The sequence below is a fragment of the Cibotium barometz genome, chromosome 44, assembly GCF_041138505.1.
Source record: "Cibotium barometz isolate CiBa-2024 chromosome 44, ASM4113850v1, whole genome shotgun sequence".
Lineage (NCBI taxonomy): Eukaryota > Viridiplantae > Streptophyta > Polypodiopsida > Cyatheales > Cibotiaceae > Cibotium > Cibotium barometz.
Genome location: NC_141089.1, coordinates 17,836,385 through 17,860,593, shown reverse-complemented (window position 1 = coordinate 17,860,593; position 24,209 = coordinate 17,836,385). Strand labels below are relative to the sequence as shown.

The following is a 24,209-nucleotide window of genomic DNA, read 5'->3' as shown; positions in this document are numbered from 1 at the left end:
ACATGTTGAAATTTGAGCAAAATGATGAGCTATGGTGGATCAAACACTAGAATCAACATAATTAACAAAGTGATTAGCAAGTGATTAAGACGTAATTAGTGAATAATTAGCACATAGATTAATGTAGGCATGGATACTCAAAAACCAGCAAATTCTCATTAGGGCTATGCCTCAATTTATAGAGTTTACATCAAGCATCAAATCCCATTGATTTCTCCATGATTCACTCCCAGAATATCTCCACCTCTTGCCTGATTCTCTCCACCTCTTCTCTTTTCCCTGAATATCTCCCAGAATATCTCCACACTCCTAAATTCTCTCATGCTACCCTTTATTCTCTCCCAGTAGATTCTTCTCACCTTTTCACAGGTTCTTTCACAATTACATCTTCTCTTTTACAGCCTCTATCCAAGAGCTTGTTCCCACACACACCCTATTCACTTGTATATTTCAACACCTCCCCTCAAGTGAATAATCCTAGCACACCTGGACCCTGTATCAAGTTTCCCTCTTACTTGATAGCCCGCGACCAGTGCCTCAAGTCCCTAAACTCCATAGTCCTTGACACTCTCTCTCTCTATGTGTCCAAGGCTACTATAAGTGCCCGTGACCTTGAATAAAGTGCTCACACATACATCTACCACTTGGCCTACATCATCGGTGGCTCAGAGGTGGTTTTACTTTATTGGGGCAGGTTACATTGGGTTGTGGGTTCTCTCTCTCTCTCTCTCTCTCAGAAAAGATGATCCGACTCCACTTCCCTTGGAGCCTCCATGAAGTTTGCCGATGTCGTTCCTTCTTCACTGGGTTTGCTGTAGCAGTCTCTCGCCATGTGTCCTGGCTTTCCACATTTGTGGCAAGTGAAGGTCCTCCCTCCTACTCTGCCTCTTCCTCGTCCTCGTCCTCGAGAGAATCCTCCTCGGGTGAAGAATGCTTTTTCCTCTCCTGCTGTTGAGTCGAGCTCTTTCTTCTCTTTGCCTCTGCTCTCTTGCTCTAGTAGAGCTGCTTCTATCTCGTGTATCTTCAGTTCGGGTACATTCTTTAGTGTTGCTACAATGTTTTCATAATCTCCTTTGTCCACACTCTTCAAAAGTACAGCTAATGCTTCATCATCTTCTACCTTTTTGCCAATAGCTGCCAGCTGCTGTTGCTTAATGCTTTTATATTTATTCAAGTGTGTGATTAAGGGTTCACTTTCCTTCATGTCCAATTTGTAGAATTGCATTAATAGATTTATCTTGGAATTTTTTGCTTGTGTACCAAATAATTTATTGAGTTCATCCCATGCATCTTTTGCCCACTGTATCCCTGTGATATGATTAATGATTTCATCATTTAAACTGAGTGCAATAAGTCCCAATGCTTTTTCATTCCTACTCTTCCACTCATTTTCCCCTCTCTCTGGGCATTCATCTCTCCCTTCAACTAATCCCCACAGATTTTTCCTCATCAGCAAATACATGGTTTTTGTCTGCCATGTATAAAACTGTTCCCCATTAAATTTGGCTATTTCCTGTGCTGAATTCATGGTGATGTGAAGGGGGTCTTACCTCTTGATCCAAATTCAAGATTCAAGGGCAGTGTCTACCCTTTTACAACTCAATCTGGTGTTTAATAGATGATTACAATAATTTTATCAACATAAAATCACCAGAAATTACATTAAATTAAGGATAACCAATTTGTACGGGATGGTTGGAGTATCAAACCAACTCCGATTTGAAATCTGAAGTTATAGGGATCTGTATCAGATACCTAATGGTTAATTTGAACCCTCAATTGTACCAAAGTATAGTGATTAGCACTGATTAATCACTGATTAGCAAATTAATGCTCTGGTTTGTGTGCAAAAAACAGAGTATGCGGGGAGCCCAGATCTGATGCCTTCCACTTCAAATGAGCTCAAATGCTTTCAAAGGCATCAATAGCAATGAGTCTAGTAGAGGATTAAGCCAAGAAACACAAGATTTGACCAAATAATGAAAGCTTAATCTCTGTTTTACCAAAGTCACCCCTGCAGATTTGATGAAGAGCTTTGATCTCAATGTAGACTTGATGAAATTGATTTCTGTCTTCACCAGCTTGTAGAGCATGCTTGAAAACCCCGGGGCTAAGAGGAATTAGCTCAATTTGATTTGATGAGCTCAAGATCTGCAGATTACTCCCAGAAACAGGCGCCTGCGAAAATGACGATTTCTCCCTGAATTCTACGCGGTTTGATGCGCCGTTTCGCTGAGCATGAAGCTAAGTGTGTAGGCTAGCTTGTGTATAAAGCTTGTGACCTAATTTGATGTGTGCTAAGTGCTAGAGACCCTCCACTGGCTGGGGGTGAAGGGGAAGATGAAGAACTCACTAAAAATTGATTTTTTTGCTAATTACATACTAATCCTAATTAATTCACTAATGGGCTCGTAAATCTAGTTGATTCTAGGCATGGCTCCGATACCATGTTGAAATTTGAGCAAAATGATGAGCTATGGTGGATCAAACACTAGAATCAACATAATTAACAAAGTGATTAGCAAGTGATTAAGATGTAATTAGTGAATAATTAGCACATAGATTAATGTAGGCATGGATACTCAAAAACCAGCAAATTCTCATTAGGGCTTTGCCTCAATTTATAGAGTTTACATCAAGCATCAAATCCCATTGATTTCTCCATGATTCACTCCCAGAATATCTCCACCTCTTGCCTGATTCTCTCCACCTCTTCTCTTTTCCCTGAATATCTCCCAGAATATCTCCACACTCCTAAATTCTCTCATGCTACCCTTTATTCTCTCCCAGTAGATTCTTCTCACCTTTTCACAGGTTCTTTCACAATTACATCTTCTCTTTTACAGCCTCTATCCAAGAGCTTGTTCCCACACACACCCTATTCACTTGTATATTTCAACAATACAAAGGGTCAATCGAATACAAAAGGTCAATCGAAGGGATTTTTTTCTCTTATTTTTTAGAAATCCAAGATTTCTTTCTCTCACCTCTCCTTGTGCCTTGGTTGTCCATGGTGTATGTATATATATATATATATATAAAGCTTTGCTTAAAGCTTTTGTTAAGCTTATGAAGGCTGGTGAACATAAACAAGAGGAAAGAGTGAAAAGGAAAAGAGGAATTGGCCACACAGACCAAAGAATTTTTTTAAAAAGTGTTTTTTTTACAGTTAAAGCTTTAATTAAGCTTGGGAAAAGAACTGGCTAGCGCAAGGGAGAAAACCAAACGGGCCTGTGGCCAATGAAGACAAGAGGAGAAAAAGACAAATTTGCCGACGGTTGCAAGTAGAGAGAGGCATAATGAGGCAATCGGCAAGAGATTTATTTTTTTATTTTTTATTTTTTTAAAAGATTTGATAGTAAAGCTTACTAAGCAATTCTTTAAAGCTTTGCAATAAGCAAAAATAAAATGGAAAGAGCTGGGTGTGTGAGTAGTGTATAGAAAACCGGTGTTTTGGGTGTGTGAGTAGTGTATAGAAAACCGGTGTTTTGGGTGTGTGAGTAGTGTATAGAAAACCGGTGTTTCTCGCTTTTTTTTAAAAAAAATAAAGGAGAGAAGAAAAAGCAAAGCGCAAATAAGGTATTAATTAATCAACGAAAAGAATGTTTTGATAAAGGTTTCAATTTAGCAACTCATGAAAAGAAGGTTTTGATAAAGGTTTTAATTTAGCAACTCATTGAAAATAACATTTTGATAAAGGTTTTCATTTAGCAACTCGATGTGGACATGTGTTCGTCTCTCTGCCCTCTTCTACATGCTTCTCAACACACTGTATAGGTGCTCCTCAACAGAATAAATCTGAGAGAAAGCTGTTGAGGGTCCCGAAACGCAAAGGGGGAGGGGCGGAAGGGAGGAGAGAGAGGCGGTCATGTCTCTAGAATTTTGCAGACTATTAGGGTTTGCATGACGCATGGATCATACATCCGTTAAGGTTTCCATGTATGCCTCTGCAAGGTGCTCCTTGTGGGATGATCTCTACCTTGGCATCGACTGGCTTTCAATGAACAGCTGCACTCACAGTCCGCAGTGCAAGTTGCAACCATCTGAAAACTAGCACATACATAGGGCTTGTCAAGGGAGGGATAGAGAGGAGGAGGACCTTTCTCTCTCTCTCTCTCTCTCTCTCTCTCTCTCTCTCTCTCTCTCTCTCTCTCTCTCTCTCTCTCTCTCTCTCTCTCTCCCCCCATAAGAGGAGTAGTAGCAGTAAACTCACACATAGAAGTTGCCACAATCACTAGTTATGCCACTCAATGGAATGATTAGCAATGAAGTACTAAATAAAGAAACTTGATTCTTGGTGCATGTTCCCATGTGTAAGAGATAGTAGATAGTGAGAGAAGAGATGTCCATCGGTGACAACTACGGAAGAGGGATTCAAGGAGCTGGAGGTTCAACCACAAGTCAAGCTTGAGAGGACCAAGCTTGGAAGAAAGGACAATTCCCCATGATCATTGCATTCTATTTGATCTTTCTCTACTGATTCAGTAGTAGTGTTCTAGGAAGGGATAAAATGGGGTAACACCATTCTATGGGTTAATCCCTAGCAAGCATAGACACATCCACATATATCAAGCCTCCTCATCCTTCTAGATTATTGAATGTATGATGCAAAGACGTATTCACAAGAGGGATTCCACATCCCAAACCCCCAACCAAACTCCTCCACATGAATTGGGCTCATCTTTGTATGGTGACTCCCTACAACTTGTGGCAAATCTCTCTTGAGGCGGCCCTAATGTGTCTTTGTGTAGAAGATCATCCTCCATGCAAAGGTCTCGGCTTGAATCTAACCATAAGGTGCCATTGCGATTCTAGGTGGCTGTGTAGAGTTGAAATGGAGAGAGAAAGAGAGAGAGAGAGTTATATTAACACCTTCAAAAGACCCAAAGTGTCTATGAGAACAAAATGATGTATACATAATGTCCATGAAATCTCATGATGGATGAAATAAGATAAAGTAACAGTAAACTAAAACTGAAAATTGAAAGCTAAGATATCAAACTCTGAGATTATACAAGATGAAATAAGATAAAGCAATAGTAAACTAAAACTGAAAATTGAAAGCTAAGATCCCAGACTCTGAGATTATACAAGATGAAAAATCTAGATCCTACGCTATGAGGTATAGGGTATAATACATGTCCATGAAATCTCATGATGGATGAAATAAGATAACGCAATAGTAAACTAAAATTGAAAACTGAAAGCTAAGATCTCAAACTCTAAGATTATACAAAATGAAAAATCTAGATCCTACTATGTGAGGTATAGGGTACAATAGGTGATGGGATATGGGAGAGCTGAATAAAAATAGAGAGAGAGAGAGAGAGAGAGAGAGAGAGAGAGCAGGTGTGTGTGCACCATGCGCACTTGGGCACATGCTTATATGCAAATCTTATACACCGGCCTTTTTTTATGAAGGTTTTTCTTCTATGTATCAAATATTCTAAGGTCTCTTTACAAAATTAACAGATTTAACTCATCAAAATATCAACAGCTAAAATTTTAAGTAAAATGCTAGCTCAAAATTACCATGTCTTTTACAACCCACAAAGAGAAGGATTGATGTAGGTTCAAAAAAAAGATTTTTTCTAAACACTATGCATAATAGCAAGCTACCCACCACAACTTTGAATGATATTCTTTGATCTCCACATTACTTGTGCTCAATACCTACACCTGTTTCTCAAACTCTAAGATTATATAAAATGAAAAATCAAGATCCTACTCTCTGTGAGGTATAGGGTACAATAAGTGATGGGATATGGGAGAGCTGAATAAAAATAGAGAGAGAGAGAGAGAGAGAGAGAGGAGAGAGAGAGAGAGAGAGAGAGGGCGGGTGTGTGTGCACCATGCGCACTTGGGCATACACTGGCCTTTTTTTATGAAGGTTTTTCTTCTATGTATCAAATATTCTAAGGTCTCTTTACAAAATTAATAGATTTAGCTCATCAAAATATCAACAGCTAAAATTTTAAGTAAAATGCTAACTCAAAATTACCATGTTTTTTACAACCCACAATGAGAAGGATTGATGTAGGTTCAAAAAAAAGATATTTTCTAAACACTATGCACAATAGCAAGCTACCCACCACAACTTAGAATGATATTCTTTGATCTCCACATTACTTGTGCTCAATACCTACACCCGTTTCCTTCAATAAAGACATTGCCACCAATTAGTCAATTCCTAGCTATCATAACAGTCAATGTCACCACCTAAATCTACCTTAGGTAGTATTCACTCACCCTCCAAGATGCATGTAGAGCTACCACCATGATTCAAGTGTTCGGTTGACCTTTGAGTTAATGGGCATCACAAACTTGTCAAGTTTGTGGGTAATGTAGAAGCTCAGTCCTTGGGTGAGACAAGTTATTATACTTTCCCATGTTTTGGTGAAGGTTATTGTGTGAGTGCTTTCACATTACACATCACTAGTTGGTTATTTCCCTCTTAGGAGTGGTGGGCTAACCTATATTTTTCTTGCCCATACCCACAAGCACGTTCTTGTACATCCCCCATTTTTTGGGAGAAGATTCTTGTGAAATTGCTTGCACATGTTTTGAGTCAACATTCATTTATAATTTCTTGAGTTTCCTTGCAATAAATGACCTCTTAAAGTAAAGTTTTGTTAAATTTTTTGATTGCACAAACTAGTTCTAAACCTCAGCCAATGAACTAAATGAAGCAAAGTCATAGCTTTTTAACACAAGCTTGGTATACCTCTAGTTTAGTGTCACGGTTTAAACTCCAAGTAGGGAATCAAGTGAGGTAACCACGAAGGAAAATGTGCACCAACACCTATTGTAATGTGTTATACTGTAAGATTAAAACCAAATGCAAATGTGAAACCACTAAGGAAAGGAGCCACCCTAGTTATATGACACCTCAATGCACGATCTGGATTTAAGACTAAACAACATTTAAGCTATCACAAGGCCAATCAGAGTTGTCTCCTTTGGGCTCAATTTATTGTTTCAAACTTCTGTACCTGTACTATGTATATGTAGGCTGCGCCTACCCTCCTCCTCTAAAACTTGCCTGAGCGTGCTCTATTACCAGTCTACACTCCAAAAATTATTGCCTGTGCGCTTCAAAGTTACATTTTTTTTTAATTCACTTATAAAACTTTTGTCTATTACAATTAAGTTTTGTTTATTTACTTTTTTAATTTCGCTGTCTTTTTTTTTTCATGTCATACACCCATAATAAGGTTTAAAATTTTGCCCTTTATTATGGTTTGTTGCTTAACATGACATGTCATCGGAATCATTCCAAGAATTATGTCGGTTTCATAGAAGCAATCTATGAAGTATACTGAAAGATTCTCAAAGAGTGACACAATTGCTTAAATATATGCAATTAAGACAGAATAAGATGGTCGGGTTTACTTCAAAATGCAACTAGTGCCATGGTTGGGTTTACTTTAAATGCAACTAGTGCCATGGTTGGGTTTACTTTAAATGCAACTAGTGGCATGGTTGGCGTGAATGAAGGACTTGTTGCAAAGCTTAGACGAGATGTTTCCCATCTTGTGGGTGTGCATTGCATTGTACACTACAAGAATCTTGTTGTTAAAGATGCATGTGAGAACTTGTAGAGTTCATGTATCTTGATAAGTTTGCTAACAAGGTGAGAGAATAGTTAGGTGAGTCTACCCTACAACGAGAAGAGCTAATTGATATATACGATGCATTTGATATGAAGCATTATCAAATTTTTACAAATCCATGGTGTAACATGACTTTCAAGAGGAAAGGTAATGAATCGATTGGTAAAAATAATTCCTCCACTTATTTCATTCTGGAAATAAAAGAATGAGAGATTGATATGTACAAAGGGTGATATTTCAAGTTCAATTCCTTCTTCACTTTTCAGTTGACGTATTTATAGAAATGGAGTTTTTGAACATCTTAAGGATTTTTCAAGGAGATCTAGGGATGGGATATTAGAATGGGAAGACAAGAAAGGCAAGAAACACACAAGTTCTCAAGCAAATTTTGATAAAAGATTTTATGATTGTAACTTGTTTAATGTAGCGATGCTCTTTTCACCAAAACATCATCCGATTGTAACTTGTTTAATGTAACGATGCTCTTTTCACCAAAAAACACATCCAGACGACAAAGCAGAATGTGAATTGGGATCACATATTTGATGTGTGGAAGTCAAAAAAACGATAGATCTCAAAAATTAATCATGAGTACCTCTTCCTAGAGTGATTTGCACTTGACATTTTTGCTATGAATTAAATCTTTTGCTTGATTCACTTGTCTAAATTTGTAAGATTTAAATGCAAGTATCACAAAAATTTTCAAATCATGTGTGTATATAGCATTGTGATATACGAGGAGGAGGAGGAGGAGGGGCGGGCGGGCGGAACCTACAAAATAAGGGTAATGTTGAAATTTGCCCTTCTTTTAAGGGTTGTGCTTAAGGTAACCTTCCAAAAAAAAAGGAGGGTAGCCCTTCTAATTTGAGGGCTGCACCACATCACAGAGTTGATCTATGCTCCATCTTGTGTACACACTGTTGCTGAAACTATAAGGCACAACAGAAAGAGGCCCATACATGTCGCATTACAGATATTGTAATTGCATCAGGCAACCAGGATAGACGAGTTGTGAAGTACAAAAGAGGCTTTGCTTTATTAAAAAAAGGCAAAAAAAACAAAGCCCCAAAAATAGTGAATTGTACTCTAATAATAAAAAGTTTGGAGTAGCCTAAACGAAGAGTACAAGATAAGCTGGATTCCCTTTTTGAAAACAGGATCCATCATTGGCACCCATGTTCAAATGTAATCTCAGCCATACTAGATACTTGACCATGGTTCCATCTAAAGTTACCGGGATTAAGTTTGGTCCAAAGCTTCAAAATTATAAATAATAACCATTTTGTTACCTAAGCTCTTTTAGGTTTGAGTTCCATGTCCCCAACACCGTTCTCTTATATTTAACATCACTCAATTTGATATCGATTGCAAAGAGCAACAAACCAACCCTAAAAAATCCAAGCCAGACAATCATATCTTTTTTATTAAAAGGCTTTTTCTGCCACATCAACACCAGTGGTATTTATATTTTGCATGCTGACTTGTCAAACTAATCATTAATAGCACCTCACATCATGTAAAACCTTCTTGTGTACAGCTGACTTGTCAACCATTTATTTACCTTCACATTAACCGCTGATGACACATGCATCTTGGAATGGCTGCCTGTACCAACTGACTAAACACAACTAAAATGCAAAATAAAGGTAGTCCTCTGAAATGCAAGCCTAGCAAGCAAAACTAAGAGCAGCATCCAGCACATTTAACACAACAGAGTCTTGATTGGCATACACTTGTTTTCTCTTCTTCTTTGAACATACTACACACTAAACATTGCCAGTTTGTAACTTTAATTGTCATAAATTTCATCTGATCATTGACATTCATAGCTCTAGCCAAATACCCTTTATTTTTAGGACACACCATAATGCATCCAGAACTCAAAAGTAGGTAAATTAGTGCAACGCATTAGGAATGGCAGCAAGACGCGTGTACATGCGAGCCATTGATTGGTATCCACGATGATCACCAGACCTCAATAGATTGCCTGCAATAAGACATGCAGTCAAGACCCTAAGAAATCTGCAGACCGAGCCAACAAGCAACCTTTCACAAGGATTGTGATTCTCACCGCAATCACAGTTCAATGGACTGTCAGCTTCAGGGTGAGCCATGAGAGCAATAATCGCCCGACAAACCGACTGCAATGTCCAGGCTGGACTCCAAGCTGTCTTCAAAATGTCAAGACATATTTCTCCAGTCTGAAAAGGCACCAGCAACCATTAAAATTATCTAAAGATGTGTATAAACGACCTATGCTCATCCCATCTTACTATATATAAAGGTTATGATAGCGAGACCGCAAACTCATCCCCGACTCTGTTGGATCTAGTGGCTCTTATGAGAAACCGTTAAAAGTACTTTTATGATAAGATTTTATTTCCCAAACCTTTTTCTTGGAGAGTGCACTTAACAAAATTCGCAGCAAGCATAATTTAGCTTTCTACTTAATTGGCAAAGTTTGTGATGCTGATTTGATCATTTCTGGTGCACATCATGTGTAGAGCTCTTGTGCGTAAGTTCTAGGGTCTTGAGAATAGAAAGAGAAGAGAGAAGTGGAACTCAAAACACAGCGCGCACAATAGACCTACACTACTATATTATATTATGTACAAAGAAAACGTGTTACAGCACGCCAGCATCTGATTCGCCATTGCCTTTGCCCCCCCTGCTCCTGTGCACAGCAACCCCCTCCTTCACCTTGTCCCAGCGCACCCCCCCCCCCCTTTCCCTCCCTCGCCTTCGCCTCCCTTCTGCCTCCCCTGCTCCTGTGCACAGCCCCCCCCCCTCCTTTCCCTCCCTCGCCTTCGCCTCCCTTCCGCCTCCCCTCCCTCGTCGTGCTGCCCCCCCTGTGGCCTCCTCGCCTTGGTCTCTCCAGCACACCCCCCCCCCCCCCCCCCCCCCCCCATCGCCTTCTCTTCTGCCCCCCTCCTTCACGCTGCTGTCCCTCCCTCACCCCAGGCCCCTGCCCCCACCCGCTTTCCCCCCCTCCTTACCCTCTTTCCCTGTCAAGTGCTTTTAGCTTTCGGGTAATTTTCTGTGGCAAGGCTCAGCAACTTCAGGTCTCGAACCCCTAGGACGACTCCATGGCAGCTGCTCCGTCATCCCCAACCGAGGCCGCTGTCCCTTGCCTCTCATTTTCAGAGCAGACCTCATCTCCTCGCTTCGACTGTCTCTTCGTTGGAGGCCTCCACCTTGGTATGCAAGATTGTGGGTAGCCGCCCGGCGCACAGACAATTCAGGGATCTATTACGGGCAAGCCTTCTTGGCAGACCTCGAAAGATCACTAATATTCATCCCTTGAGGCGTGGCTACTATCAGGTTGAGTTTGATTCGCCTGTAGCTTCGGACAGAGTCATGAAGCTGATTGCGGACGGCCCAGGCCTTCTCTGCGATGTGGTAGCACGGCTTTGACTTGGAGTCCAACCCATTGGCTGGTGTCTCAGGCTTTCCCATGACAATCAATTTCCAGGTCTTAGGAAGGAATACCTTCCTCTTCTCCCGGTGATAGGTGGTGCTATTAAGAGAGTGATGGAATCCCCCCCTCCCCCACCGCCGCTTCGGTTCTTCCTCGGACGGCTGGGATACCATCCCTTTGTATTTGCATAGCCTCTCCGGAGTCAGTGCCTCATGCCGTATCGCTTGCCTTCAGTGGGGGGGTATTTTGCAGAGAGTTGAGTACTCTGGCCTCCCAGGCAAACGTTGCATCTGCCGACAAATAGGACACCTCGATAGAGCTTGTCCTCGCTGGTGGCGGGCAACAGTTCAGATCCTCAGCGGGGTGGGAGGGACACAAGCCCCCTGGTAATAGAGCACCAGGACCCGACCTCAGTTGAGCCCACTGCAGGAGAGTAGCAAACCGCTGACCCGAGATAGAATCGTCGGCCGACTTCCAAAGCAGAGCGGCACCGCCAGGCTGGCAGGACACATGAGGATACGATTGTGTCGGAGAACCATTACGAGCATTTATCTCAACAGCACCCCCCCCCCCCGCCCCCCCAAATCTGGAGACCGTTCCCTCATCGAGATCCCTCTCCAGGCCTTCAGTTTCCCGAGAGGCTCTTTGACCCTTCAGAGCCTTCGGCAAGCCCGACCTTGCAGCCCTTGCGCTCCCCCCCCCCCCCCCCCCCCCCCCCCGATAGAGATGACCATCATTGCCTCTCTGGTGCAAGCTCTCCCTCCCGAGTTGCCAGGCAGCCCCCCTAGGGTGCTAGGGCAGCCAATTGACTAAAGCTTCTTCCGATGCCTTCTCGTCAAAGGAGCTGGTATGTTCGAGGAGACAATGGCTCCCATTCATATGTGTGTGCTGTTATATCACTCCAGACCGTCCACCCCAGAGAGTGGTGTGAATCGTGATGATCTCCTCCTTCCCACCGAGTGCAGCACTGGGATGGATTGGAGCATGCAGTCGATGTTTGCCACTATTCAGGGGCAGGCAATAGAGCTCTAGCACCATTTGCATGACTTGTGTATCACCGATGTGCTTACCCACCTCTGGCCTTTGGCTCACATGCAATCGGGCCAGAGAGATCAAGAAGGGAAGATGGTGTCCTCCAACCTGGAGGTGCTACTTTTTGTGTTTCTTCATGTTTCAATGCATAGTACCCCTTTCCCCCTCCTACAGATACGTGCATTGTAACAGGTGGAGTCTTGAGTATGCATACTCCAGGGCTCGAACAGAGTGGCTCCACATGGAGGCCAGGGTTCGTGCCCATCGGGTGTGGCTTCGCCCCAAAACCAACAATGACTACTCTCCATCGAAACCCACACCCAAGACTCTTCGGGTGGACGGCGGTTTCAACGGTTCCGCCTCCCATAGATCTTAGTTATGCGGATTGTCTCATGGAACATCCAGGGTTTGAGGGGCCCACAGTGCTTTCAGAGGCGCGGTGTCCTTAGAGAGGAGCTTCACAAAGCATCAGTTGGTAGACCCATTGACATTCTCTTCATTTAGGAGCACCAACTTTCAGAGAGACATACCCGCCACACTGCGGGAAGATCTTGCAAGGCAGGAGTCGCAACTTCTGGACCCATTCTTTTGGCCCCTCTGGGGCATGGGGTGGAGTATGCATTTCCGTCAGTGGGCAGCTATTGCTGGCAGTGGTTGACTTAGGCACAAAAAAGCTCAATGGTAAAATAGAGGATCGAGAGCCACCTTACATGATGACCCCACATGACTCGAATCTAGCATGTAATGCATGCACATGTCTTGCACATTTAGAGACTCAGTCTCGAGATGGTTTCTCCAAGTGAAGGATGGGTTTGACGTGTCCAAGTTTGTAGACTTGGATATGCGAAACATGTCTTTTGTGGCATCACCCCAGTGTCCAAAACATACCGAAAGCCCCTGCGGAGGCCTGGCCCCAAAATGTCCCAATAGCGCATAAAAAAGGCAGGCGTCAATCCGTCCTCCCCAGGGCAACTATGGTGCGGAAGGACCCTCAAAGCCTCAACAAGCTCATCCTCTGAAAGAGGCTCACCCAGAACTGTGCGCATACGATCTGTGACCCTCCTCTGTACATGGGCCCACACAGTCTGTCTGCAAGCATCACGTGCCTTGGTGGCTAGCTCCGCTGAGAGCAGGTCTCTATAGAACTCAGTGGCAATGGCTCTAATCTCCCCGGGCTCAGTGGCTAACGAGCCGTCCTGTCTCCTGAGCTGGCGTACACCTGCTCGAGCGTGGCGGGGCCCGGTAATCTCAAAGAACTCCCCAGTCACTCTATCACCAAGCTGCGTCCACTGTGAGGCCTGGCGATGATAGTAGAACTCATGTCTCTGCTCCTCTGCCTCTCTAACCTCATGGCGTGCCTGGCTCAGCTGGGACGCCACCCACTCACATGTAGGCTGCTGCTCTAAAGGCGCTCGAGCGAAGCAAGGCTACGTCTCAAGCGGCGCTCCCGCTCTCGTGTCTCTCCCAACCGTGTCAAGGCTACAACGTGCAAAAAAGAGCTGAGCTCAATGAGTCCTTGGGCACACTGGCCTGCTGCATCCAGGTCAAAGCTCTGGCTATCATGCCATATCCTCTCAATGTCCTCACAAAGATGTCCTCACAAAGACTGGAATCTGTAAGTATCCTCTCTGGGATCCTCAACTGCAAGGTGGTCTCCCGTGTCCCCTCCTCAAGTGTCAAAATAACTGGCCGATGGTCTGAAAAAGAAGTGCCAGCGAGAATGCCAACGGAGCCCCCACGCTCCCCGAACCTATCGCCCACATAGAAGCGATCAATCCGTGATAGATTAGTCCCTCCCTGCCGGCAATCCGATCGAGAAAAACTAAGACTGTCCTGAGAGCGGGAGAAAGCCTCATGCTGCCATGCATCAGTGATCAGCAGTGTCATGCAAAATCGCTCCCAAGCTGCAAGCTCCATGCCGTGCACTGTAACATGACTGCCTCCCATCCTATCGGTCGGGTCCTCAAGCATGTTGAAGTCTCCTCTGACACACCAATGTGCGGCCTTGGGCAATGCATCTGTAACAAGGGTCCAGAACTCTGCTCTGGCACTAGCATGGTTAGGCACATAGACATTAAGCACGCCAAAGAGCTCATCATGCATCCTCAGAATAACATACTGTGCTCTACCAGGCACAATGACCCCGCGATCCACAATGGCCTGCCGCCATGCATCCGCAGCCCAATCAAGATAATTGGTTCCATCTAAGATGGACTCCTTTGGAAGTTGAGGAATGGATGAAGAGATGATAGTCGGTGTAGAAGCCATGGAATCCTCCTCTTGAATTTATAGAGGAAAGGCTGCAAGTAGGTACCTGGGAGTGGTCCACTTCTCCCTAGATGCTAGGTGAGGTGAAAGAAAGATGTAAAACTGTACTCCTATCGGAGATCAAGGCACACGGGTGAAGACAGGAGCCGACCGGGTGTGTGATGAAGTAAGGGAGGGGGAGGCTAATGGAGCAAGTGCACGGTGCTACCGCCAGTCCGGGGTAACGACTGAATACAACATTAGGAGAGGAGAGGGAGGGATGGGCAAAAAACGCAGAAGAGTGCTGCTGGAATACAACATTAGGAGAGGAGAGGAGAGGAGAGGGAGGGATGGGCAAAAAATGCAGAAGAGTGCTGCTGGAATACAACATTAGGAGAGGAGAGGAGAGGGAGAGATGGACAAAAAACGTTGTAGCAGAAACGCTGATTTGTGCGATGGAAAAAATGCAGCAGAGTGCTATTGGAGGAGAAACTAATGGAAATAAATGCAGTAGAGTGCTGTAGTAGCGGAAACGCTGACTTGTGTGATGAAGTAGATCTCCAAAACGCAGGCGCTGCCAAGGGAGCAAAGGAGGAAAAAAATGCATGCTAAAAAACTCTTCTTGCTAATCTGTGGAAGCACAGGAGCTCTGATACCATGTGAGAATATGTGAATATGAAACGGAAGCAAATAGAAATCACACAAGATAGAGTAGACAGCTAAGAGAGATCCAACACTTGAGCTGGAGATTGAAATATTGAATGTATTGAATGAAATATGAAGGCACAATGGCCATGCTTATATACATCTCATGTAGAGCAGTCAGCCAGTAGTAGTGGAGGACAAATGTCCACGATTGATAAAAATGCCTAAAATAAGCTATAAAAATATGGGAAGAATCCCTAAAAATATGAGATAAAAATTTGGATAAAAAGGGAATAAAATGGAGTAAAAGAGAGCTAGAGATGACATGTCCAACAGTTGGTGCTCGCGAGCTGCGAGGTCAGCCTGGTGCTGGTCTTCTTCAAGCCTGCATTGAGCGTCCTCGTAATCCCATCTTTTTGCTTTTTCTTGTTGCTTTCTTGCTTTTGCTTCAGCTTTCTCTTCCTACCATCTAGCCTCATCTTTTCATCTTTGTTATTCCATCTGAAAGAAAAGAGAGATGAAGTCGAGGGTAGCTGCTGGAGTGGGTTTTGTTGCGGTGGCCTCCAAGAGTTGGAGACACTCCATGAGAAGACTCCATGAGAAGTTGGTTTTGAGCTCTGAGAAGAGCTAAACTATTTCAAGTGGTGGGAGAGGATGATCTCCTTTGAGGGAGATGTCTTCATGCTGATGTTTACTGTCCTCTGAGTCGGTGGTCATGCCAGAGCAAAGTTGGACCATCCAAGGATGCTCTCACGCTAGGATGCCGTGTGTGTTGACAAGCTGAATCTGATACCAATGTAACATGTAGCGGAATTATGCGTAGATGAAAGGATCATGTTACACAAAGTCTTACATCGCCTTTTGTATCTTGAGTTTCGTTAGTCTTTAGCAATCCACTTTATCACTTCAAACTTTGAGAGAGAGAGAGAGAGAGAGAGAGAGAGAGAGATGTACACAGAATCGGGTCCCAATTACCCACTGAAGGGCCCCCTCCTATTGCTAGGAGTATTTGCTTTATTTCTTTGAAGAGAATGACTGTAGGAGTGACTTTGTGACTGTAGATGAGGCTTGAGCCAAACGCAAGACCTTCAGAAGACCACGAGTAGGGCTGATTGCACACTGCTGTAGAAGCACCAATGATGACCAATCTCGATGCCGATGCACTCTTCTAAGGGGCTGTATGAAGGCTGCATACTGAGGCTAGGAGAAGGGGCTGAATGGGGACTGTTCTAGGTTGTGAGGATGGTTGTGTTTTCCTTCACCAAGAGGGTAGGAAGAAAACGATGAAGATATGAATGCTGAAATCTGTCGTGAGGCTGAGAAGGGCTGATGGACTGAAGTGCTTCTTCACAATGCTGATGATGATGCGTTTTCTGCGAGAGAAGGGATGAGGGTAGAAGCTGCGTTTTCTGCAAGAGGAGCAAAGAAGTATGCGCTTCAGCCTTGGGAGGAAATTGCTTGACTGATCGATTGATGCTTGAATTCTTGAATGAGAGAATGAATGGATCGCTAGGTATTTATATGCCTCTAGGGAGCTGGTCGGTTGGCTTCCTAATGCTACACGACTTGTTAAATATGCAATATATGCTGTTTATAATGTTTTAATACCGCCGACTCGACATAAAACTTATGCAAAGGTTGTAACGCTAAGGCTAAAGGGGTAGTGAGGCTAAGGGAAGGTTCACATGCACATGAGATGAATGCTATGCAATGCAGACCATGACCTAATGCATGAATGATTCTCTTCAAGTGGGTAAAGGGACTTTGACTGACTGACTGACACTCTATGGCTGAGGAAAGACTCGTGCGCCTGACATGTCCCGGATTGGGGCTCACAATGGGGCCATGACACACGACAAAATCATATCCTCAGGGGTCACACTGATGTACAATGATGCACTGATGATGAGCCACTTGTCACCATGCACTACAGTGCAGAGTGCATGTGACATTAAAGGAGTAGTTAACTCTTTTGCAGTGGGTGGTTTTGAACTCGTGTTCTTCTGGTGATACCTAGTTTTGGTGGCTCTTTTTTCACACCATTGCTTTATGTGGGTGAAAAGAGGGAGCGGATTTGTATGCATCTCTAGTCCCAACCTTTGCACACATTTTGCATTAATGAAGTTTTTGAGTACTACTACCAAGATCAAAAAGGATGTGTAGTCTTTCCCAATATTGATCCCTACATCCGTATTAGACCATTGGGACTGAGGACCGACATGTTGAAGTTCATATCATGTTGGCACTATGATCTAGAATTGTAGTATTAATAGAAGAAATTTTAGCGTTACCTTTTGCTTTGGTCACATGAGATGCCTCAGGAGCTTTGTTCACGTGCAGACAACTCACCTTCATATGGCCCTTCTGGCCACAAATGAAATAGCCACCATCTCGGAAAGTCCGGAGACCTTGGAGGGTTTTCTTCTCTTCCTTTGGATTGGAATCACCCAAAGCTTGGGTTTGGTTTTCATTCTCTAAAGCCTTCCCAAACTTAAACTTTCGTTTATGCGCGGAACCGTGTTCCGAACTACGTGGAGTGTGAGATTTCTGAGGGCTTGATCTTTCTTATCCCCAAGGGGGAGGGAGTGTCTGATGATATTCGGCAATGGAGACCTATTACGATCCTCAATACTGTCTACAAGGTCCTGGCCAAGGCCTTGAGTTTGAGGATCTAGCCCTTCCTTGGGGAGTTGATTCATGCTACCCAGACAGGATTCATCAAGGAGCACAATATCCTTGATAACATTTTCACCTTCTGGGAGGCGACGGCCCGAGCTAGATTTCTCGGCGAGAACCTGGTCGTTATGCTTCTCGATTTTGAGAAGGCATACGATAGAGTCGATTGGGGTTTCCTAGAGGGCACTATGCTTCGCCTGGGTTTTGAGCCAGTCTGGATTCGAGGGGTGGCTACTCTATATTCCACAACTCGTAGCCAGGTGCTGATGGCAGGAGGACGGGGGCCGAGTTTTGAGTTGACCAGATCAATCCGTCAGGGGTGCCCTCTCATGTATCTGACAGCAGAGGAGGTTGGTTTGAGAGGACTCCAGCTCCCAGTCCGGGGAGAGGACCTGCTCGATTCTGAGTTTGCTGATGACACAGGATTATTTTTGCATGGCCAGGAGGCCAATCTTCAGAGGGCAGTCACTACAGGTTTTTGGTGCAGCTTCGGGATCATTGATCAATTGGCGCAAGACACTGGCCTTTTGGATCAGTAGCGCTCCCACTCCGGCATGGAGCCCAGACCCGGGTTTTAGATGGATTCCTCCTGGCACAGCAGTGCGGTATTTGGGATGCCAAATTGGACTTGATTTGTCACCTGAGCAGCAGATCGCCCCGCTTCTTCTGAGCATTCGGAAGAAGCTTTTGTATTGGAGTACAGCTTGGCTATCCTTGGCTGGGAGGGTGGTGGTGACAAATCAGGTGCTTTTAGCGACCATGTGGTACATCACGTCTTGCTGGATCTTCTCGAGCTCTTGCATCAGCCAGGTACAGAGGCTGATCAGGAACTTTCTTTGGTCTGGGCGGGACGGTCAGCCAGCTCGGGCTAAGGTTGCTTGGGCAGTTATTACTCTTCCGCTGGCCCAGGGGAGCTTGGGCATTATAGATCCAGTTGATCAGAGTAGAGCCTTATTGGGGAAGCTTATTGTTCAGGGGCTGCTTCTAGGCGCTGAGCCTTGGAAGGAGCTTCTTTTTCAGCGACTGCAAGCTAGGGCTCCTCCAACAGGGGGCACTTGGGCACCAGAGATACGATGGATCTTCATAGAGATGAGGAGGACAGGCCTCAGTAGAGGATGGGAGGACAGATTTGCCTTGAGCATCCTGCGAGCTTGGGAGCTGCTGAGACCGGGGCTTTCTCAGAGACCTCTTGTGATGAGGAGCGGGCCAGACAGCCGCTCATCTGGAGCCCCGCGGTACACACTGAGCAGGGTCATATGCTAGGTTCTCGACCTCATCTAGCCTGGGGACCATTGGCGGCAGGCCCAGCACGCAGTTTTGGAGACTGGCAGGCCTTCTGCAATCTCCCGGAGGAGGTCCAGGTGGAGAGGCTGAGTCACTTCAGAGCGGGGCTGATTATGAGGGATGACATTCAGGAGGCACTCACTGAGGAGTGGTTCACGCCTTTCGAGCCAACGGCCCCACGGTGGATGGGAGCCTTTACACAAATGGAGATCTTGAGTGCTGTCAGAGCTTGCACTGAGGATGGTAGATGCCTCTACTATGAGATCGAGGATGAGGGCAGACTTCAGAGAGTGGAGGCGGAGTCGCCTTTGGTTGCAGAGTGCATCTTTCAGAGGATACGGGTAGTGGCCGCCGCTTCCCGGAAGTGGCATATTGATCCAGACCCTGCAGATGTGGACTCTGATTGGCGCATTTGGGCATATGTTGCGCGCCCCTTGGCCCGGCTCCAGTGGGACCCTAGCGAGTACGAGTGGCATGATCCTTATGCGTCCCCCGAGGCCACAGAGATTACCTCTTTCCAATACACTGTTCGGTTGGGGAGGCATATTTTGACTGCGAGGAGGATGGTCTCTCCAGCCGCAACGGAGCATTGGCGGCTACAGGGACTCTCACAGGAGTTCCTGGAGGATTTTTGGGCCAGGCTCTGGGCTAGTCGACAGGCACGCAGGATCTCGACTTTTCAGTGGCTGGTTGCCCACAGGGGCTCGGCAGTTGGCACCTGGCTTGTCTACAGTGGTCTTTCGGCCTGTGTCCAATGCGGCCACCCTTTGGAGAGACAGAGACACTGCCTATGGGACTGTCCACAAGCGTAGCAGATTTGGCTGAGGATGCTGCGCATTTTGGCCCCCCTCTCTCCAGAGGGCATGTATACGTGGGGTGCCGCTGCTTGGTCGACATCGTCAAGGCCTGCTCTGGGATACGAGACCGAGCAGGACAGCCAGGCCATCAGATTCATTAGGGGCCAGCCTCGCCTTGTGCCTTCACCGGATTTCTCGTCCGCCGTCTGGACACGGGAGAGGGATTTACGATGGGAGCTCCTCAGCAACCTCACCATCTGGTTCACCTGGCGAGCCCGGTGTTTCAGGGCCTTTGAGGGGAGACTGGAGCCACCAGCAGAGACTGTTCGGGGGATTTGGCAGGAGCTGATCCACACCCTGCGCGGACAGTATGACCGCATCCGGGGCGACTCGAATGCGGCGATCTTGCTGCGCCAGGCCTTCCACACCACTTGGCGCAGTGGCCCCTTCTATACACTACACGCGGGAATCCCCCGCTGGCATTACAGGCCACCTGTTTGGCTTTTCCCCCCTCCTATTGTATGATATAGCTCTCAATTATTTATAATGATCTTTGTACCTTTTTGCACCTAGGGAGAGTTTCTCTAGCTGCCTTGATTGGATCTCTGCTCTGCCTTCTTATGAAAAGGAGTGGGCGTTTTTTTTTAAAACTAATGAAAGGATCTTTTCTCGGAAAAAAAAAAATATCTTGATTGGGTACCACAGATGAAGACTCTCCTTCAATATCATCGGCTATGGGGTATTGTGTCTGGTAGTAATGCCTCTCCCGATGCTACTTCTCCTCAGGCTGAGATTGATGCCTGGGCTGACAAAGATGCAAGGGCTCATGCCTTTATCTTCTTCAACATAAAACCCTCTATTGCTCATCAATTTGACGACAATGATGAGGAAATTGTGGGATATCATTCAGAGGAGGCATCACCGTGAAAACTCTGCTCAGAAGGTAGCCTTGGAGAATCAGCTCTCCAACCTGAAGATCGTCGATACTCCTAACATCATGGATTCTATTACAGAGTTCATAATCATTCAGAAGCAATTGGTCTCTTTGGGGAGCAAAACTACCAACGAGGACTTTGTCAATCGGCTCCTCGCCAAATTGCCCGAGACTCTGCTTTTTGTGATACTATATCACTTCTTCCTTCTACTCCTGATCTATATACCATTCTTGGCATGCTTCAGGATAGGGCCATGAGAAAGAAGACCAGCTAGGGTACTTCTGAGACCTTCAGGCTAAGAGAAAAAGCAAATGGTGGTCCAAGGTTTCCACGAGCAACAAAGGTGACTCCAAACCTGCCAACAATCCCGCTCATAAGGAGCTTACTTGTCATTATTGTGGTCTCAAAGGTCACATTCAACCTGATTGTCACAAGAAGAAGAGAGAAGGTGGTTCTACTAAGAAACTCCCAATCAAACCTCTTCATCCACCAACCAAACTCAAAAATCCTCTTCCACCAAGGAGACTGTCTTCATCAGTATTGAGGAGCTTGACCATTCTTCATGACATCCGTCCTAGCTCTTCAACGGTGTCCATTGGTGATGCTTCCAACTTGGAGGCCTCTTTGGTTGGTAATGTGCAACTTAACTCTTCCCCGGGCCAGCCTTCTATCATTCGGGATGTGATGCATGTTCCCAAGCTCTCCAGCAATCTCCTCTCAATTTTTCGGATTGCGGAGAAAGATATGGTGTCTACTTCGACAATTCCGTCCTCGAGATTATCGACACCAGCACCTTGCAGATTGTTGCCACAGGTATCCAAGGTGGTCTTTATCGGTTGAAGGACTTTGGAGGCTCTTGAATGAGTCCCAATCTCATCTGTTGCAACTTCTTCATAGCTATCATGCCTTGGTAGCTCATGTGGATACGGATTTGTGGCATGCTCTACGGGCATCTAAATTATACTTCTCTACAACTGCTATCACATATTCTCACACCAACGAGAGCTCGATCATAAGCGAATGTTGCTCGAACACAAGCGGGAAAGGAAGGCCATGCATTTGCCCTTTCAACATATCCTCTCTTCATTCTCTCCGCCCATAGGTGCCACCAGCGAGACTCTCGCAACATCAACGATCGTCATCCGGACTCAGCCAAACTTTAGTAAGTATGACAGTAAGTGTGATCATTCAGCTATCAATCAACTTATTCATCAGTTTAATGCGTATTTTCCTTTGGCTAACCTGAAGGATCCACAAGATAAAGTCCACGTAGCTGCTCCCACCTTACAAGTGAGTCAATCACGTGGTGGCATCATTGGTCTAGTTTACATACAAACCCAACCACAGGTGTCACAGCTTTTCACTGGGACACCTTCGTCCACGACCTAAAGACCAAATTTCTCCCTCCCCAGTATCTAACCAACCTGGCAGATGAGTTCTATGGATTCAAACAGAACGGGTCGCCTGTGCTTCAGTTTCCCAGTAAGGTTATCACTTTAGCACAACAATTAAGATTATCGGAGCGGGCCAAGATGTATCGATTCATTCATGGATTGGATCCTAACATTCAGTTCACAGTTCGTAACTTTCAACCCAATACCTATGATAGGGCTTTGACTCTTTCTAAAAATGAAGAAATGAAGATGAACGGAGACAAGCCAAAAGAACCGCAGTCTAGTACCAAACCCTAGTAGCAGCAATCTTCTTCATAGCCGGGGAAGGGTACTTCGTCTTCTAAAGACGCTAAGAAGGACAACAGTTGTAGCTCCAGTTTAGGGGGTAAGGAACCCAAGCCTAAGAAAACCCTCAAGGAAAAGGCTCCATCAGGCATCACTGGAGACTATCTTCCGCCAAAGGACCAAAGACAGTATCAAACAAAGAACTGTTGCTTCTTCTTCTGTCATACATTGGGGCATGGTAAGAAAGATAGTCAGAAATGACAAGCGGAGCAAGCCTCCAAGCAACCTTCTTCCATAGTTACCACATCATCTCCCGTTCCTCCAACACCGCCTGCTACCACCAATGTGGTTTAGCTCTTACTTTCTATGCATCCCATGTCATCCATGGTGTTCGATGCTAAGCAGGAGCGTGAGGCTGAAGCCGCAAAGAAAAGCCTTATCCGAGCTTATGGCTCTGCCAAGGGTCGCCAGTTCGTAGTCCTTTTTGACATGGGCAGTTCTGAGGACGCCATCTCTCCCCAATTGACTACCAAAATAAGCTATACCTTAGTGTGCTATCATTTGGAAGTGGACAGGTTTACACCTAGTCTCCACACCCACATATCTCAAAAGGCACAACAGCTTTCTTTTCACGTTCAAAAGATCTCATTTCAACGAGATTTCATTGTCTCGCCTCTTTTGGGTGTGACGTGATCTTAGGAATCCAGTGGTTTCGCCAGTATAAACCCATTGGGGGCAGGACACTTTTACTATATGTAACGGTTTTCTTGAGCCTGTCATGATTCATGGAGATAGGAGAATTTTAGGCCTTGATTTCTCATCTCCAAGCCCGACGAGCTATCCACAAGGGAGCAGAAGGAGCATTGATTTATGTTCGTACTCAAACAACTTCTATCTCATCGATAGCAGATGTCCAATCTTCAGTCCCTCAGTTGGATGATCTCCTTTCTCAATATCAAGACATTATACTAAAAGACCATCTTCCACCCAGTCTACCCCCCTCTCGTCCTGAGGATCATCATATCGATTTGGTCCCTGGGGAAGAACCTCCTAGCAAGTTTCCCTATCGTCTTTCCATGACTTTGGAGGACGAGCTAGAAAAGCAGTTAATGATAACAGCGCTCAAACATTGGAAGCCTTTTCTTTATGGACAGGTTTTCACAGTCAAAACAGCCCACCAAGCACTTAAGTGACTCTAGACGATGCCAAGTGCCTGGTGGAATGATCGGCAAGCCAGATGGAGTAAGATCTTCCAACAGTTTGGAGGAATGATCGAGTACATCCCTAGTAAGCATAACCCAGTTGCAAATGCTCTTAGTAGAAAGACCAGCATCCAGACCATTAAGGAGTCTACCATTCTCGAGATCTCTAGAAAAGACTTGGATAGCATGAAAGATTAGTATGTCAATTCCGCAAAGTTTGGTACTCAATACAATTTGGCCCTCAATTCCAAGCCTCGCCATTATCCAGTACATTATCTTCCATTGGTCCAAGTCATCTTAAACGATACTCATTCATCCAGTGTTGGACGTACTCCATATGAGGCAGCCTTTGGTTGCCGTTCTCTTCTCTTTTGACGAGAATGATGTCTCCATCTTTAGAGGCTAACAAGACGACGGAATCATTCTCCGCAAACATTGAGTTAGTTAAAGACCGCTTGACCAAAGTCCAGGAAGCTTATAGCAGACAGGCAAATAAGTCTAGACGAAATGCCCACTTCAAGGAAGGGGATTGGGTCTATTTGTGTATCATGAAACAAATTGAAACAAGTGGACAAAAGTTGTCCCAAGCTTTCTTTCCGTAGTTTTGGATCTTTTCTTATAGTTCAAAAGCGAAGTGATGTCTCCATGAAGTTAAAGTTGACTAACAGCTGGACTCTGCAT

General features: G+C 45.0%; 1 protein-coding gene across 1 annotated transcript in view; it reads right to left on the bottom strand.

The window, feature by feature from the left end:
* Nucleotides 1-9,143: 9,143 nt before the first annotated feature.
* LOC147613020 (ubiquitin-conjugating enzyme E2 PEX4-like) overlaps nt 9,144-24,209 on the bottom strand; it is a 41,344-nt gene continuing 26,278 nt past the window's right edge. Inside the window, exons 5-6 of the mRNA XM_086782739.1 lie at nt 9,685-9,814; nt 9,144-9,600 (exon numbers count right to left, since the gene is read on the bottom strand). Coding sequence (XP_086638865.1) covers nt 9,509-9,600; nt 9,685-9,814 — 222 coding nt within the window. The 3' untranslated portion in view covers nt 9,144-9,508. The remainder of the gene's footprint in view (nt 9,601-9,684; nt 9,815-24,209) is intronic.